General features: G+C 41.2%; 1 protein-coding gene across 7 annotated transcripts in view; it reads left to right on the top strand.

Annotated features, from left to right (window-relative positions):
- The window catches only part of KBTBD12 (kelch repeat and BTB domain containing 12), a 76,264-nt gene extending 57,924 nt beyond the window's left edge, over positions 1–18,340 (top strand). For 5 of the 7 annotated variants that reach the window (XM_019430984.2, XM_053896780.1, XM_019430985.2 and 2 more), the window contains one exon: positions 15,500–18,340. In XM_019430984.2, coding sequence (XP_019286529.1) covers positions 15,500–15,681 — 182 coding nt within the window. In that variant the 3' untranslated portion in view covers positions 15,682–18,340. The remainder of the gene's footprint in view (positions 1–15,499) is intronic. The other 2 variants (XR_002075489.2, XR_002075488.2) reach the window with 2 other exon arrangements.
- Positions 18,341–18,877: the final 537 nt, after the last annotated feature.

Below are 18,877 nucleotides of genomic sequence, written 5' to 3'. Positions count from 1 at the left end.
AGTCAAAAATCCACATATAACTTCTGACTCTCCAAAAACCTAACTAGTAGCCTACACTCTTGACCAGAAGCCTTACCGATAACATAAGCAGTCAATTAACACATATTCTGTATATGTGTTATATGCTGAAATAATTGTATTAAGATAAGCTACAGAAAATAAAATGTTAAGAAATCATAATAAGGAGAAGATACATTTACAGTACTTGCTATACTTATTGAAACAAGTCTGCATATAAGTAGTCCCATGCAATTCAAACCCAGGTTGTTCAAGAATGAGTGTATTTTCTTTCTGTGTAATACAGTAGGAAGGATTCTTGCCCGCCTACCACCACCAAAATGATTAACTCCTGTGTAATCAAGCCTCTAAACTTCCAATCTATAGGGAATACAAGGGAGAAGAACAGGTTAAATGACCCTATGAGAAACAGAAAAATTCAGAATGTAGACATTCAACAAGAAAACTGGCCCAGATACTCAAAAAAGTTAATGTCATGGGGAAAAAAAGATGGTTCCATCCTAAGTGAAAAGGGATCAGAGGGACATAAAAACCAAATACAAAATGTGAGCATTTATTGGATCCTGATTGAAAAGAACAACAATGTAGACATTTTGGGGAAATCAGAACACGGACAGAATATTACTTAATGGGATAGAATTAATGTTTTTTCATAGGTATAATGGTATTGTAATTATGTAAAGGAATATCTTTATTCTTAGAAGAAGCGTGAAGGGGTGAAGTGTCATGTCTGCAACTAATTTTTAAGGGTTTCAGAAAAAGAAAGTGCGTGTTCATGTGTACACATGAGGGAGGCAGTAAAAATATGGGAAAATGTTAGCTACTATTGAATCCGGATGTAAAGTCTGAAGGTATTCATTGTACTCTTCTTTCAACTGTTTCAAATTTCTCAAAATAGAAAGTTGAGAAAGGAACAAACAACTTTGGTCGCAACTACAGGATCAAATTCTGTTTTATCCCAGGACTATCAACAGAGAGAGATACACTGTGATTGAATTTGTCTGTTTTACTATTGCTATTTCAGTCCTCCCTGGAAAAGTTGTACTGAACTTGTGATACCCTGAAGGAGAGTTGCTACCTCTGGTTTTTGCTCCACATACACCACATATTTATACTGTATATGTCATATATGCCATTTGTATTCCAAAAACAATGGAGACAATTTAAAGGATAAGTGTAGGTGCAATGAAACTACAAACATGCTTAGTAATAAGTAGAGGGGGTAATTTTATCAGAAAACCTAAGTTAAGAAAAATTTCCAGAACTTAGCTCAGCTTCTTGGCCACCAAGGCAAAGAAGGAAAAATGATGGTTTCTGAAGCTCCTATTGATAGAGGCATGTAAGTGCCTCCTTCTACTGCTTCTCATCCAAGTCTGCCTGAATCTTTAATCTAGTGGGAGTTCTCTGTGCTTCATGGAGTTTAATATCTGTGCCCTTCCCCAGATTAGGAACGTTTTCAGCTATAAGTCGGTCATTTAACCTTCTGACCCTTTTTGTCTCTTCATCTTCTGGGACTCCTATGATACAAATGGTATTCCTCTTTAATAAGTTGCCGACTTCTCTAAGTCATGTATCGTGATCTTTTGCCTTTGTTTCCCTCTTTTTTTTCCTGCTTCATTATTTTCCATAGTTTTATCTTCTGTATCGCTGATTCACTGCTCTGCTTCATCCATTCTTGCTGTTTCAGCATCCATTCGAGATTGCATCTTGGTTGCAGCATTTTTAATTTTGGCCTGACTAGACTTTAGTTCTTTTATCCCCGCAGAAAGGGGTTCTCTGGTGTCTTCTGTGCTTTTTTCAACCTCAGCTACTATTATTACTATTTAAACATGGTTTTAAATTCTAGTTCAGACATCTTACGTATATCTGTGCTGATTAAATCCCTGACCGTCATTTCTTCTTGTTCTTTCTTTAGGTGTGAATTCCTCTGTCTTGTCATTTTGGAGGAAGAAAAAAATTAGTAACATAAACATTTTTTAATTTAAAACAAAACAAAAAAAAGTCAAATAAAGGAAGCTAGATCCTAGGTGTATTTCAGTTTGCTTGTTGAGGGAAGTGTGCCATGACTGACGGAGTCCTTTGTCTCTGACTACAGTTTCATGTCTTCTGCCAGAATCCTTTGTCTCCTCCCAGAGTGACAAGATAATAAACTGTCTGCCTGATGAAGTGAAGCCAGGTTAATGATTCAGGCTCTGTCCTGACTTATTTTCTTTCTCTTCCACTTGTGCCCTTCCCAGAGACCTTCCATGATACAGGGCAAGATGGTGCAACAGCCATCAATTTTACCCTGTTCTGCCTCTCCAGTCATCCAGCACTGTTCTATAGATGCTAGAGCAATGGAGTGGGCCTCAGTTCATGTTCAGGCCATCAGAAAGGTAATATCCTCCAACTGGTGTGACCTCCTGTCACTAGAGAGCGAGAGGCTAACATGTCATCCTGAAATCCTGGGGTTACACCACATCAGCTCCTGTCCTGACTGCTAAGGGACTAACTCCTTGTTCCACATCAGCTTTTCTTTCCACACCATTTGGCTTAATTTTCCATTTAAGTTTCCAATTAATAAAAATAATCATCTGCCTTAGGTTGAGCTCCTCCAAAATATATGCTGAGACAGGATTTGAGTTTACATAATTCTGGGAGGCATTAAGAGAGGAAAAAGATGGGAAAGTAGGGGGCCACAAGGGAAAATTAACTGACAGGTTACCGCCTTGGGCCACTGGCATTCAATCCCATTTGAAAACTTGGAGACAGTGTGGAACAGCCTCTGGGCTGTTCCTTACCAGAGGGTGCAGAATCTGAGGTATTTATCCTCAGATTGACTTCTTGGCACTCCCAACTTGCCGCACTTGAGTGGAGAGAAAATCCTCAGGCAAAAAGAGTAGCAGGTGGATGTAATCAGCGTGTTCTGGAACGATGATCACAGAGGGGATATGGCTGACAGCTGATATTTCAGTGATATTACTGACAGAGTTTTCTACACCAGCCTAACCACCCACCTTTAAACAAAGAGGGTTTATTACTTTTAACTAAAAAGATGCATCTGAGCAGATTCAGCTTCTGGTGATTTTAGCCGACTGTCACTGTTTTCATCTTGCACCAGCTTCTTCTTACCATGTAATCACTGGGTTCGCATTCCTTTTTCTAGAACACATCCAAGAATAGGAATGCAGCCTCTATGCTCTGTGCTGAGCTGGCATACAGATCTATATATGTTTTATAAGTTTTTGCAAGCTTTAAAGATTGACATTGATTTGTAAGCATGACATACAATTTTCTCTCCAATCTCAGCAAGCTGGGAAAGGCTGGGGAAGACTGCTATCAGCTGGACTGCAGGTAGCAGAAAGGCCTAGGATCAGTTACTGCCATTTGCAACATAGATATCACAATGCCCATGACAGAACAGAATTTGGGAAACTGTTGTTTTTTGTTTTTTGTTTTTCAAATTTTTAGTTAAATTCAAGTTAGTTAACATATAGTGTAATATTGGTTTCAGGAGAAGAATCTAGTGATTCATCACTCACATACAACACCCAGTGTTCATCCCAACAATTGCCCTCTTTAATGCCCATGACCCATTTAGCCCATCCCCCACCCACCTTCCTCCATTAACCCTCAGTTTGTTCTCTACAGTTAAGAGTCTCTTGTGGTTTGCTTCCCTCTCTCTTTTTTTCCCCTTCCCATGTGTTCATCTGTTTTGTTTCTTAAATTGCACATATCTGAAAAAGGGTTAGTATGCAAAATCTATAAAGAACTTATTAAACTCAATATCCAAAAAACAAATAATCCAGTTAAGAAATGGGCAGAAGACATGAATAGACATTTTTCCAAAGAAGGGAACTCTGATCTTTTTAAAACTCACTCGGAGACAACTTCAAACTTACAGAAAAGTTGCAAAAATAAAAATAGCATACTGAGTACGCAGGTTCACCTGTCACTAACACATTGTCCCTTTTGCTTTATTTAGCATGTGCTTAGTCATTGAATCCATCTGGCCATAGTTATGTATATGTTCATACATGCTGACAGATACATAACTTTGTTCTAATCATATGCGAGTAAGTTGCAAACATCATGCCCTTTAGCCCTAAATACAGGAGTGTGTGGAATACGAAGAATAAAATATTCTCTTACATAACCACAATATAACTAACAATTTTAGGAATTTTAACATTGATTCCATCCTTTTATTCTCTTCTTAGTATCCTAATTTTGTCAATTGACCTAATAACATCCTTCATAGCATTTTTTCCTCTCGACACTATAAGCAGGTATTGCATTTTGTTGATATGTCTCTTCAGTTTCCTTAAATCTGAAATATTTCTACATACATTATTTTGCCTCTTATAACATTGATATTTTAAAGTGATGCAATCTTCCCCCTTTTTAAATAAAACATTACTCTTCTGAGATCCAGCTGATGTTTCCTTGTGCTCAAACTCAGGTAATGCTTTTCTGGCTAAAATATTACATATCCACCATGTCCTTCTCAGGGCATGACAAAAAGAGGCAAGTCAAGTCCATTACCCCTCACTGGCAGTGAAGTTTTTATTTACCTGCTCAAGATATTGTCTAATTTCTCCAATGTATAATTCCTATTTTTCCCTTGCAACTAATGAGCAATGTGTGAGGAGATGCTTTAAAACCACACATTTAAATTTTTTCACTTAACAGTATCTCCCAGAAATCACTCCATATCAGGTAATAGAGATCATCCTTGCTCATTTTTACTGGCTAGTGTTCCATTGTGTTTATGTATCATAGGAACTCTGTTCTTTATTCTTTGCTAAGGCAACTCCCCAACATCTCTTTGGACCAAAAGCTAGGGCCATCTGCCTGATTTTAACAACAGATTGTAAACTGGGTTCCAGTCAAGATCAAGTAAGTGCCTTTCACCCTGTTTCTCCCACTGAATGCAAGCAATATCCCTGGGTAGAATGCATGGAGCAGCTACCTGAGAACTCTTGAAACTAAATGGTCATGAGCAAATTGGGGAAGAGAACCAGAACTTGCAATACTACCAAATCAGTAAGTTCCTCATTTGTTTCCCTTGGTACCCACTGGCCAAGACTCAAAAGCAATCTGAAACCTGGAACCTTGCACCAAGTGTGGAGAGAAAGAGCTCTAAGAGAAGCCCTTTATTTCTGTTTCAAGGAACAAGAAAGAGGACCCCATGGGTTAGAGGAAGTGGGGGGGGGGGTTTCTTCTTCATTTTCCCTTCTCTCCCACCCCAGCCTTCAGGCAATGCCAGGTAGTGCCTGGCAGCTGCAGGGTCTGGGCTGGCATCCTTCTCTCCTGACCAGGGAACTTTGGTCCCAAGTATGTGAGGAAAGACCCCAATGCTTTTCTCTCTCAATCTACCGGTCACTTAGACCTGGAGGCAAACACATTCGAGGAACGTGTGCTGCAGAGCCAGGAATCTAAAGCCCCAGCTTTATAGCCAGAAGGCCAGAAAGGAGAACAAGGGAATCCCTAGGGGCAGAAAAGTGTCAAGAAGATTGCAGATAGGAGTGAGCTCAAGAAAATGATCCCATAGCTTTGGGCTTTTGGCTCAGAGGAAGGGAAGGTGCAACTATCTTTCATCAACCCAAATCTGGGTTCATCTGATACCAGCCACCTCCACCACACCACCTAAGTTCAACACCAACAAGATCAAAGTCATATACCTGAGGTGCATGGGTGAGGCAGTCAGTGCCACATCTTCCCTGCCCCAGAAGATCAACCCAATGCATCTGTCTCCATAAAAGTTTGGTGATGACATTGCCAAGGCAACCAGTGGTTGAAAGGGTCTGAGGATCACAGTGAAACTGACAGGCCCAGATTGAAGTGGGAACTTCCACGTCTGCCCCGATTACCAAAGTCCTCAAGGAGCCAGCAAGAGACAGAAAAAAGCAGAAAAACATTAAGCACAATGGAAATATCACTTTTGATGAGATTGTCAACATTGCTCAACAGATACAGCACCAAGCTTTAGCCAGAGAACTCTCTGGAACCATTAAAGATATCCTGGGGACTGCCCAGTGTGTGCGCTACAGTGTTGATGTCATCAATAGTGGTGCGGTGGAATGCCCAGCTAGTTAAGAAAAAAAAAAGGTCCCGTGAAGTTGGTTATGAACTCCTGAGCTCATGCCCAAGGTGCACATGGATGATTTAGCCATATATTTTGGTATACCAAAGTCTTTGAAAACTGATCTGAATAGTAAACCACTGCTCAGTCGCTGCACAGCCACTGCATGGACACACAGATGGAGAGAGCCCAGTAACATTGCAAGGGCTTTGAGAACTGAGCTAACACCAGGAGCATAGCCTGCAAAAGATAGATGGGAACATACCTCACTGGGTTAGTTTTCTGCCTAAAAAAAAAAAATCAATATTTTTCCACAGGATTTAAACAACACCCAGAATCATACAATATTCACAATGCCTACATGTAATTCAAAATTACTTGACATACCAAAAACCAAGAAAATATCAATGTCTCACAAGGGAGGAGACAAGAGAAGATACCAACTCTGAGATGGCATGGATTTTGTCTTTTGGGGTTTTTTTGAAATATTTTTTTAAGTTTATTTATTTATTGAGAGAGAGAAAGAGTGAGCAAGCCAGCGAGGGGCAGAGAAAGAGGGAGAGAGAGAATCCCAAGAAGACTCCATGCTGTCAGCACAGAGCCCAATGTGGGGTTTGATCCCACAAACCATGAGATGATGACCTGAGCCATATCCAAGGTCATACACTTAACCAACTGAGCCACCCAGGCACCCCAAGATTTTGAAATAACTAGACAGATGCTTTAAAGCAATTATAATAATGGGGCTCCAAGAAGGAAGAGTGACTACTTTTGAAAGTTATGTAAAGATAGGAAGTCTCAGTAGAGAAGTAAAAATTATTTTTTAAAAAAGAACCAAATGGAAATTTTGGAACTGGAAAATGAAATAGCAAATAGATTACTCAATGGTCTTAATATCACAATGGAAATGACAGGGAAAAATGAGAAGTGAGTACATTTGAAGGTAATAAATAAAACTTACCCAATCGGAGTAACAAAGAGAAAAAATTGAAAAAGAAAAGTGAACAGAGCCCTGGGGACCTATGAGACAATATTAAAAGATCTAATACTCATATCATGATCCCAGAAAGAAAGGAGAAAAATATGGGTGAAGAAAACATATTTAAAAGAATAATGGCTGAAAACTTGCCAAAATTGGCCAACTAAATACACTTACAGATTCAAGAAACTCAGCAAACTAAAAACAAGATAAACACAAGAAAACTCACACCCAGACACATCATAACCAAACTTCCAAAACCTAAAGATAGAGGAAAAGATCTTGAAGAAACCAGAGAAGAACAAAAGATAACATATGAGGGGAAAGCATTAGAATGGGTGTGAATTTCTCAAACCAGGGCAGAAGGAAGCAGAACAAAATTTTTAATCTCTGAAAAAAAAAAAAAGGAATCACCTGGAATTGTATATTCAGTAAAAATATCCTTCAGGAATGAGGGCAAAATTAAGGTAAGACATTCTCTGATGGAGAGGAACTAAGGGTTTCTTGCCAACAGACCTCTAAAAAAGAAAGTTGAAGCAAATTCCTCAGATCGAAGGCAAATGATGTAGAGAAAGTTGGAACCTCAGGAATCAAGGAAGAGCAACAGAAATGGTAAATACGTGGATATTCATATAATTGACTGCTTTTCTCCTCTTCAGTTCTTTAGAATATGTTTGACAGTTGGCAGAAAAAATTTTTACATTGTCTGACAGCGTTTTCTTTTTTTTTAAGTTTTTGTTTTAATTCCAGTTAGTTAACATAGTGTTATATTACTTTCAGGTGTACAACACAGTGATTCAACAATTCTGTACATCACTCGGTGCTCATCACAAGTGCACTTCTGAATCCCTGTCACCCATTTAACCCATCCCCCCACCCACCTCCCCTCTGGTACCCATCAGCTTGTTCTCTCTATATATAGACATATAGGAACAAAACAAATGAGCAAAGGGGAAATACATATTATATATATTATATATGTAAATTCTTAAATATATATTTAAATATATATTTATATATAAATTTTAAATTTATTAAATACAGAGAGAGATTTCTTAAATTCCACATATGAATGAAATTATATGGTATTTGTCTTTCTCTGATTGACTTATTTTGCTTAGCATAGTACCCTCTAGCTTCATCCATGTCATTGCAAATGGCAAGATTTTATTGTTTTTTATGGATGAATAATATTTCTTTGTGTACAAAGAAATATTATATATATAATAATATCCATTCATCAATTAATGGACATTTGGGCTGCTTCCATGTCTTGGCTATTGTAAATAGTGCTACTATAAGGGTGCATGTTTCCCTTTGAATTAATGTTCTTGTATTTTGGGGGTAAATGCCCAGTAGTGTGGGTGCTGGGTGATAAGGCAGTTCTATTTTTTATTTATTGTTTTAATATTTATTTATTTTCGAGACAGATACAGAGACAGAGAAAGAGCACAAGTAGGGGAGGGGTAGAGAGAGGGAGACAAAGAATCCGAAGCAGGCTCCAGGCTCTGAGCTGTCAGCACAGAGCCTGATGTGGGGCTTGAACTCACAAACCGCAAGATCATGACCTGAGCTGAAGTTGGACACCCAACCAACTGAGCCACCCAGGCGCCCCCAAGGTAGTTCAATTTTTGACGTTTTGAGGAACCACCATACTGTTTTCCACAGCAGCTGCACCACTCTGCATTCCCACTAGCAGTGCATGAGTGTTCCTTTTTCTCCACATCCTAGACAATACCTATTGGTTCTTGTGTTTTTGATTTTAGACTTTCTGACAGGTGTGAGGTAATAGATATCTCATTGTAGTTTTGACTTGTATTCACTGATAAGCGATGATGAGCATTTTCCCATGCTCCTGTTGGCTATCTAGGTATCTTCTTTGGAGAAATGTCTGTCCATGTCTTCTGCCCGTTTTTCAGTTGGATTATTTGGTTTTTGGGTGTTGAGTTTTATAAGTTCTTTATATATTTTGGATACTAACCCTTTATTGGATATGCCATTTGCAAATATCTTCTCCCATTCCAAGGGTTGCCTTTTAGTTTTGTTGATTGTTTCCTTCACTGTACAGAAGCTTCTTATTTTGATGTAGTCCTAATAGTTTATTTTTGCTTTTGTTTCTCTTGCCTCTGGAGACTTCTTTCTTCTAGAAAGAAGTTGCTACAACCAATGGTCTGATAGTGTTTTCAGTGTATGTTAATGTTATACAGAGAAGACTGTCTCCCCAAGGGTAGGAAGAGGAACTACATGGTTCCTATGTTCCACTTGAAATGATAATATACTAATCTGTTAAAAGTTAAGTATATGTATTGTAATCCTTAGAACAACTGCTCAAAAAACTATTTTAAAAAGGTGTGTAAAAACTCAAGATAAATTAAAATGGATATTAAAAATGTTCAAAGAATACAAAAAGAAGGAAAGAGAAAATCAAGGTACAAAAATAAAAGGAATCATAAAATAGTGACCTAAATCTAAACATATCAATACTTACATTAAATATAATGGTCTTTATCAGGTAATTTCATCTCATAGACCTTCCACCTGTGCTTAAGGAAAGTGTAATCTCATTTAAAAAAATAAAAAAGATGTCTTCCTCTTGGGAAAATAAAACTCAAAATATTTTCTTGAAAGAATCATTTCCTATTTTAACTCCTCCGTATAACTTTAAGCATAAAATGAATTCTATATTTCTTATACATAAACCCAGAATACTTAGTAGGAGTTCATTTACAAACCATTACATAGAATGTCAATTATCACTTGATCAAAAGGAGTTTTACATATCCATTTCTACAACTTGGTGGAAAATATAAAATCTTTGATTAACTAATTGAATTTATAGACAGAGAAAGAACGTGACCATGCAACATGATTTTATAATTACACTGATATCTCTAGAGGGCTATAGAGAACCATTGCTTCCCCGTCCACCTCCTTTGCAGACAGACAACTACGTATACTCAGCCATTCATTTGGGGTTTTTTTCCCCATTTGAATGGACTCTTGGTTTCTTCCACTAGCTGAAGCCATCAGCCGCTGGTTATGCCTACTTGTGACATTTATGACCCTCCTCTTCCTGATTGAGTCAGGAGCAGTTAAGTGGCTCCTTCCACTGATATGTGGCCCCTTCACCACTAGGGTCCCTTCAGCGGAGGACAAACCAATTTAGCCTGGGGTCCATTACTCATTTCATGATTTATTATTTATTCACATTCCCCTTCATTCAAAATGAAATAGAACTTGAGATGGCTTATAGAGATGCATACAACGCAATAAGATAGAAATTAAAGTAAATCAGGTAATTGAATGAAAGGAAAATGAAAATAGAAAAAGAAAATCAAGCAAGATGAGGTGATGTCAGTACATAAAGGTGCCCGAAGTTCTTTTGCCCTGGCTATGTCTGGACTGCCAATTTATCTCTGATCTCACTAGAGGCCAGAGCAGAAAGGAAAGCACTCCCTGTCAGAGATGTGCAGTACCCTCAAGGGAAGAACAAGCCACTGCTTAGAACGTACACATCTTTTAAACATGGGAGAAACTTCTCCCCATAGCCTCATATAGAGTAGTGGGAAATGCCCCCAGCAATGCTCCCATAATGAATAAAATGGCAAGTTAGCATCTCACTGAAGAGTAAGTCAAAAGAAAACAACTCTACAAAGGTCTAAAATATTCTAAGTTTTTGGCTTTCTGGTAGTCTGATTGAATTCAAAGATGAAATTTAAATTTTTTTTTAATGTTTATTTATTTTTGAGACAGAGAGAGAGCATGAATGGGGGAGGGTCAGAGAGAGAGGGAGACACAGAATCTGAAGCAGGCTCCAGGCTCTGAGCTGTCAGCACAGAGTCCAACGCGGGGCTCGAACTCACGGACCGTGAGATCATGACCTGAGCCGAAGTCAGAGGTTTAACCGACTGAGCCACCCAGGTGCCCCTCAAGGATGAAATTTAGACTGAAGTGTGCTTCTCAGATTTTTCCACTGAGGTACCACCAACGACAGACAGCACCCCCCTAAAATACCTAGGGGTGCAATCCAAGACAGTCTACCACATAGATGGAATTTCTTTGACAGCTCATTATTTATCTCAAAACTTCTATTTACTTCATGTAAAATAATGTTTCAGACCACTTACTCTTGGAAGTGTCAGGATGCAGGGAGAGTTTCTTGACTCCTTTAATAATTAAGTGTGTTTATTTTTGGAATATTAGCTGAATTGAAAAAAGCTGACATTGAGTTCAACCTCCAGTTTCTTTCTCCTTGTTAGTGTGATAATGTTTCCAGAACCCAAACTCTCATAAATAGGTAGGTACAAATGCCAACCCCTGATTCCTTGCTTTATGAGCTCTGTTAGCAGAAATTTAGGACAGCATCCAGGATGGCCCCACCAGAACGTGTGGCCCTGCCCAGGTGATTCTGGGGCGGGGGAGGAGAGGGGCAGCGTGGCAGGGGTCTGTGCTCTTCCTGAGAGTTCAAGCCCCCCACAAGCATGCCTGTTTTCTAGAACACTAGTTCAGAGCTTTCATACTCAAGAGAGCTTACTGGCTGTCTTCTTCACTTCCTTGCCACTGATGCAATAATTTTCATTCCATATAAATAAAGTAAGAGATTTCTAGAAAAGCTGGTAATAGGCATACATGGTTTTTTAAAAAATGTCTCCCCAATAAACACTGCAATGAGCAGAAGGAAGCAAAATTAGTGAAGAAAACTGTCTACTTGGAAATTGTAAAAGGCCCCAGCCTGCATTAAGTTGCAGAAGGACGCCAGAAGCCTTCTCCCAGCTGAAACAAAGCAAAACAAAAAAACAGTAAGCCAGATGTGGCAACGGTAAAAGACACATTCCAAGACAATGGTAGTAAGATGGAGAAGGCCGTTTCATCTCAATAGGAGTAACAAGCAAGAAGATGGAACATTGTACTGGACGCCTGTCATGTTTTAGGGGCTGACAGCATTTCCAGCAGCAGTGCCCACAGCCACAGCAGCCAGCCGTGTGAAGGAGCAGTGGTAGTGCTCTCCCCTGACAGGGCCTCCCGCCAAGCCTCCAGCTCTCCTCAATCTGTTGACCTACCTTCCTTGCAATAAATCCCCATTTTTGGAAAGCCAGCCCAATTTGGTTTCTGCTGTGGCTACCAAGAACCTGAACTGACACAAAGGGCATGACCCTTTTGTGTTTAACAACTTTGAAATATACCTACCAGAAATGTATACAAATCATAAGACAAATGGATAAATCCGCAAAATCTGCATGGACTTTAAGATACCTTTCTCATAAACGGACAGATCAAATAGGTATTGAAAAAAAGAAATCAAAGCAAAAAGAGATTTAGAGCTTTGTGTTAATTTAAGCTAAGTACAATTAAATAAGAATTCAAAATCAGTTCCTCAGTCCCACTAGCAATATTTCAAATTATTCAATACCACATGTGTCTAAAGGTTGCTGTGTTGGACATCATGGATTATAAAACATTTCCTTCATCACAGTAAGTTCTACTGGACAGAATTAGTATAAAGAAAATGTCACACACACACACACACACACACACACACACACACACACAGGAATATTATTCGACCATGAAAAAGAAGGAAATCCTGCCATTCGCCACAACAAGGATGAACTGGGAAGACAACGTGCTAAATGGAATAATCTGGACACACACAAAAAAACAAATACTATACCATCTCACTTATATGTGGAATCTAAAATAGTGATGTTCACAGATGTGGAGTGTGGAATGGTGGTTGCCAGGGACTTGGGGTGGGGAGACTGATGATGTTGGTCAAAGGCTTTCAGTTATAAGATGAGTAAGTTCTGAGAATCTAACATACAGCATGGTGACTACAATTAGCAATACTGTATTGTATACTTGAAATGTGCTTTAGTGTTCTCACTACACACATGCACACACACACAAAGGTAACTGTGTGGTGATGGATGTGTTAATTCACTTGATTGTGGTATTCATCTCACAATGTATACCTTAAACATATGTAATTTTTGTCAATTAGCCTCAGTAAAGCTGGAAAAAAATATTCACCTTTATAACTAATTTTGTATTTGTAATTTTGTGATATTTTCCTTAAAGAGGACCACCAAATTTATATAAGCTTTAGGTCCCACTCATTGTCCTCATCAATATACTGTGGAAAATACAGTGATACCACGATGTCCCCCTTCATTCAATAGAGCTTAGTAGTTACGAGCACAGGTTTTGAGAACTGCGTATCTGGGTGCATATTCCGGGTCTGCCACTTCTAACTGTATGCCTGTAGCCACAGCATTTAATTGCTGTAAGTTTTTCCAAATCTGTAAAACTGGAATAACAAGAGTGCTGGCTCACAGGCTTATTTATGAGGATGATATAACACAGTGTCTCAAATGCAGCCAGCACATAGTGAGCACAGTAGACAGTACACATACAATAAATATCAGTTTTTACTATTTTCTGGTGTTTGGGGAGTGAAGAGTCTTTCAGGAAATGCAGGTGAAAAAAAGACATTTTCAGGGAAATGAAAGCTGAAGGGTTTGCAGTAGACCTCCTCTAAAGTATATACTTTATCACAGTATATACTTTATCATACATTATCATAGGTGAAGTCTAAGATGCAAAAAATAATGAAGAGCAATGAAAATGTAAATATGTGGGTTAATTCTAAATGAGCATTTACTGTATAAAACAATAATGATAATGTCTTGCACAGTTAAAAGATATGTAGAATTTAAATGCACACCAACAGTTGCTAATAAATTGGGAGGGCAGTAAATATAATTAAACTATTCTAAAGCCCTCCAAGAAGAGGGTCAAGCATTGATTATCTTTAGGTCTTGATAAGTTGAGTATGCATGTTTTACTTTCTAGGATAAACACCAAAAAAAAAAAGAAGAAGAAGAAGAAAGAAAGAAACAGGGTTTATAACTTCTGAATCAGTAGAGGGAAGGAAATGGAATAATAAAAAATACTCAGCCAATCTAAAAGATGGAGTTAAGAGAGAAAAGAAAGTGAGACAAGGACAATCCACAAATGAGGTGGTAGATTTAAACCAAAATAGATCAGTAATTACATTAACTATAAATGGATTAAATTCTCCAGTTAAAAGACAAAAATCATTAGAATGGTTCTTGAAATCTGACTTTTTAGTATTTATCATATCAGGCAAAAGACTGCTGATGGAACTTATTCTAGAGTAAGAAGATCACTCATAACAATAAATTTATAAATGGTAAAATTTATATGTACTTAATAACAGACTCAAAATGTGTATACTAAAAATTGACAGAACTAAAAGGAGAAACAGACAAATCCATAATCTTAGCGGAATATTTTAACAAAACTCTCTCGGTACCTGGAAGAACAAGCCCACAAAAATCAGTAAATACATGGAAGTGTTAGCTAACATGACCCAATGAGTGTATATGGGACATTGCACCAACAACTACAAAATACACATCCTTTACAGGCACATATGGACCATTTTCAAAAATTGATAATATGCCAGGATTGGGCACTTTTGTATATATTATCTCCTCTGATCATCATAAAATTATGAAATAGTCATCCAGACCAGGAATCTTCCATCTGCCCCTCCAGACTCACCCTGCCCCATTCTCTGTCATGCTCTATGTCCTGCGAAGCCGACGTATACTGGGTGCATTCACAGACACCTTTCTCCTCTGGCTTCTGGTTGGGTTCAGCCAATGGGAGGCAAGAGCAGAGATTGTTGGGTGAAAGGAGGGTAGAGTCAGGGCATTTCCTGTCCCTGCCTCCTCCCTGTGGGGTTGCTGAGGATGACTGCTCCATCTTCTCCACCTATGTCTGCTGCAACCAGGCTGCACTCTCCAGACAGCTGCCCTCCCCAAGTCCAGTCCCTATTCCTCCCCTTGCTGCCTCTCAGGTCTAGGGGTGGTAATAGCCCTTGATGTTCTTATCCCTGGAGGATTGTGCCATCCCTTGTGGGTCTTCTTGAACCCTGCCCACACCTTTCCAACAGTCCCTTCACTAAATTCTCTTCAAATCATCCAGATAGGGTGAGCCATCTGTTTCCTGCAAGGACCCTGGCTTAGTATTAGCATCCCTGTCTGCCTTTATGGAAACATAAACTCAGGGAGGTCAGCAACTCATACAAGGTCACAAGCTGTATCTCCCCTACAGGTGTAGAAATAGGACAATTTCATCTGTAGCTCCCAACATTAATAAATTAGCAAATGTAGACAGTAGTATACCCTGTTAGTATGTCAAATAATTTCTGAATGTGAGTTGTAACATAGCCTTTGTTAGTTTCTCAAATGTCAGGGGCATTGTGCCTTCCATTTAAAGTATGTTTATTCAGTTGTTTTTTCATTTTGGTACTTGATGCCTTTTAGAGGAAGTTGTTAAATAGAGTGAAAATGGCCTCTGAATTTACTACCCCCATGATATTTTTGTCTTCCTACCTTGCTATTTTTCAGATCGACATGAAGTTATCTCCAAAGAAATACTGGAGCTAGACCCATGGGAAAACCAGTGGAATGTTGTAGCCATTGATGTCCTCATGCATGACAGTTACGATGTCTGCCTGGTGGCCAGGATGAACCCCCGAGACCTCATCCCCCCACCTTCAGATTTGGTGGAAGAAGGCAATGAGTACTGAAGTCAGTGTTTGCTGTAGGACCTCCTGCTACATCTGCACAGGAGGCATTAGGAATGGAGAGAGCCACAGGCCCCAGCCAGTCACCCTGGACATGTGTGTTGCAGGCATAGCGGTCCATGTGCATAGCAGCGTGTGCTTGGTGCTGTGATAGGGAGTGAGCAGAGTCTGTGCTCAGGGACCTCCAGTCGGCTAGGATGGACAAGACATTACAAGGCCAAGTGTGGCGACAGCACAGGAAGAACACAGGGTGAGTGCCATAGGAATCGGGTGATGGAGGGACCTCATGCTGCTGGGACTCAAGGACTGCACTGTCAAGGAGCAGGCCTTTCACCAGGGCCTCGGAGGATGAGGAAGAAGCAGTCCCATGGGTGCAGCTGATGGGGACATCACAGAAACAGCTGAGCAAAGGCCCAGAGCTGGGTCAGGTTGCCGGGGCCATAGGCTCTGCTACTAAGGTTGGAAAAGAAGGTTGCAGATAAGTGACCAACACCTGGAAAAGCAAGGACTGTGGACCTGGTGTCTGAGCAGGGGAATTATCTCAACATCCTGTGATGTTAAAGGAAGACTTCTCTCTCTGCTCTGTTCTGGTTTCAGTCTTACAAAGGCTTTCTATTCTCGTGTATGATACTCTTCTACTGCAACGACATTGCCCAAAACGGGGCTAGCGGTGGACCACAAGTTGCCAACAGCTCAGGCACTCAAGCCCAACCACAGTGAGCAGAGAGGAACTCCACCCTGGGCCAGGGCAGTGCCAGGGACAGAGATGGGGAGCCCTGCTACCCTGGCCCACTCAGGTTGGCACAGTGCCCTGGACGAGACTTATCCAAGCTGCCCTTGGCCGGCTCTCAAGTGCATATGACCTTCTGGACACTGGCCCTGGCTGCATGCAACTGGCCTAGGCCACCCATAGTCCAGGCCCTGGAGTGAAGGAGAGAGGAAGCATATCCTTTTGGCTACCTGCCGCCTGCCCTCTTACCCAGCCTTTGCAATATCTTCCCCAAGACTGGAAGGTAGGGATGGAGCTGCCTGCTTCAGCCCCCAGTTGAGCATCATCAGAAAACAGGCACTCCCAAAATATGCTTTAGGGCTGACATGTAAATAACACGTGGGAAATCCATCTATTTTCCTGGCCATCCATGCTCTTGGAAGCACAATGGATTCAAAGAATGCATTTTGGTAGCTTCTCCCGAGTTTCCCAGTGCACGGGACTCTTGCTTACACAGGAGTGGTCAGCAAATTCCCTAGAATTTTCCCAGAAGGAGACAATGCTAGATCGAGATGGCTCTTCTCTGGTGCAGAGCTGTGTGGCCGTGATGCCCATCAGCCCATGTCGCCAGATTCCAGCGAGAGGCTACACCAGGCAGAAGAGCCAGGTCCATGGAAACTGGAGCCAGTTGGAAACCTGCTTCTGCCACCACCCAGGGGGTCCACTTAGACCAGCGCAGGTTGTCCCCAAGTAGGCCAGGCTCTGGGAGGGCAGGGGCCGTGTCTGTCACTTTGCACTTTGCAACTGTGCTACTCGAAGCCCGCGGTGAGCAAAGTGTGCTTGTAGGCAGTGAGGCGCAAACACATTCTCTGTGTTTATACAGAGGGTTCTAAGAACACTACTCACGTGAGTTCAAATGAGCTGATCCTTCTCCACAATCTGTGGATTATTTTTCTTGCTGCAAAGGCAGAGCAGTTCTGGGAGTGGGCAGTGCTGGCCATGGAAGCCATGGTTGCAGAGAGCCCCCCACAGATCTGTTTCCCCAACTTCCTCTTAGCAGAACCACGGTGCCTGCTGCACACACACACTAGAAGCTGCCACATTTCCGTGTGTCAAGGAGGCCTGTTCGGCACGTCGTGATCCATCTTCTAGAGGCACTGGGTTCAAGATCTCGGCCCTGGTGCCAGCGTTGCTACTTAGCCAGCCGTGTGATCTTGGCCAAAAATAACCTTTTCTAAAGCCTCATTTTCCCCACATGAAGGATGGGAAGAAAAATCATTTCTAGGGTTGGTGTGAGGACTGAGTGAGAAAGTGCTGAGCACAGTCCCTGCTCGATACTAAGACAATAAACATCCTTCACCTGCCGTTATTTCTAGTAGCATCGTCATTGTAGTCTGCATTTCCCAAAGCATGGTGCCCACAACAACCAGTACTTGAGTGGACTCGTGAGATTATAGGGGAGCCGTGCATGTGGTGTGAGGGGGTTCTTAGCTCCCCAGAGCCAGCCACTCAGGCCCTCCAGGTGGTGTGCAGGTAAACAAGCAAGCCTTCGCTTTAGTGTCTATTTTAAGCCCGAGGTGCTTTTTGTCTGACTTTCATATTTGTAATTAAAAACAAGATGTCTCTGCCCTCCTGCTGGCAGATATTGTCAGAGATTCGGCTTTGAATTCCTCCCGCTCCTTTCCTCATCTCAGCTGAAGGCTGTCCCAGTATCTCAGTGGAGGACTCTCAGAAAACATCGACTCTGCGTGAGGCAGGACTTCCGGACACTGAGCAGCACACCATAGTAGGGAAATGATCCGGAGGCTGAGGCTGGCAAGAGATGGCAGCCATCAGCTCAGCCCCGTCTGGTCTGCATCCGCCAAGAAAGCACCACTGTTCTCACTGATCGACTTTATGATGAGCAAATGCTTTCAGTTTGAACTTACAAAATAAAAATGTACGATAATGAACCATCACTTTTATTGTTTTTCATATTGCAATTCCATGTAGATTTCTCTTGAAGAAGGGACTCCTGTGCCCAGCAAGTACTGAGCATCCTGGGGAGGGCAGGGAGGGACGTCCCGCCAGAAGATCACGGGGAGCAAGCAAGGCCCAGAGGCCAGGACGTGTGAGGTGGGAAGGGGGGCAGGAGGTGACCCTGCTTCCAGGACGGTTGAAACACAGGAGGATGTCAGGAAAAAGAGATGAGGCCAATCATGAAAGGCCTTGGATGCCACACCAAGGAGTCGGTCGCTGCCTTGGCACCTCGGTTTCAGGCAGGGAAGTCCTTCAGGAACAACCCTCCAGGGTGCAGTGTGGGTGGGCAGGGTGAGAGCAGACACGGGCAGGAGTCCCTGTCACCGAAGCTGAACTAACCTGGTAACTGCGAGGTTAGGACAGCAAGTCCATTGCACAGAAACAGAGGGTGTGTGTGGTTTGCTAGCAGATTCAGAGAGCAGAGAGATGCTGGGAGCTTTACCGCAGGAGAATGGCCAGTCACCCAAAACC

Source organism: Panthera pardus, unplaced genomic scaffold, assembly GCF_024362965.1.
Source record: "Panthera pardus isolate Hobbes unplaced genomic scaffold, ASM2436296v1 HiC_scaffold_8, whole genome shotgun sequence".
Lineage (NCBI taxonomy): Eukaryota > Metazoa > Chordata > Mammalia > Carnivora > Felidae > Panthera > Panthera pardus.
This window is presented reverse-complemented; position numbering and strand designations above follow the sequence as displayed.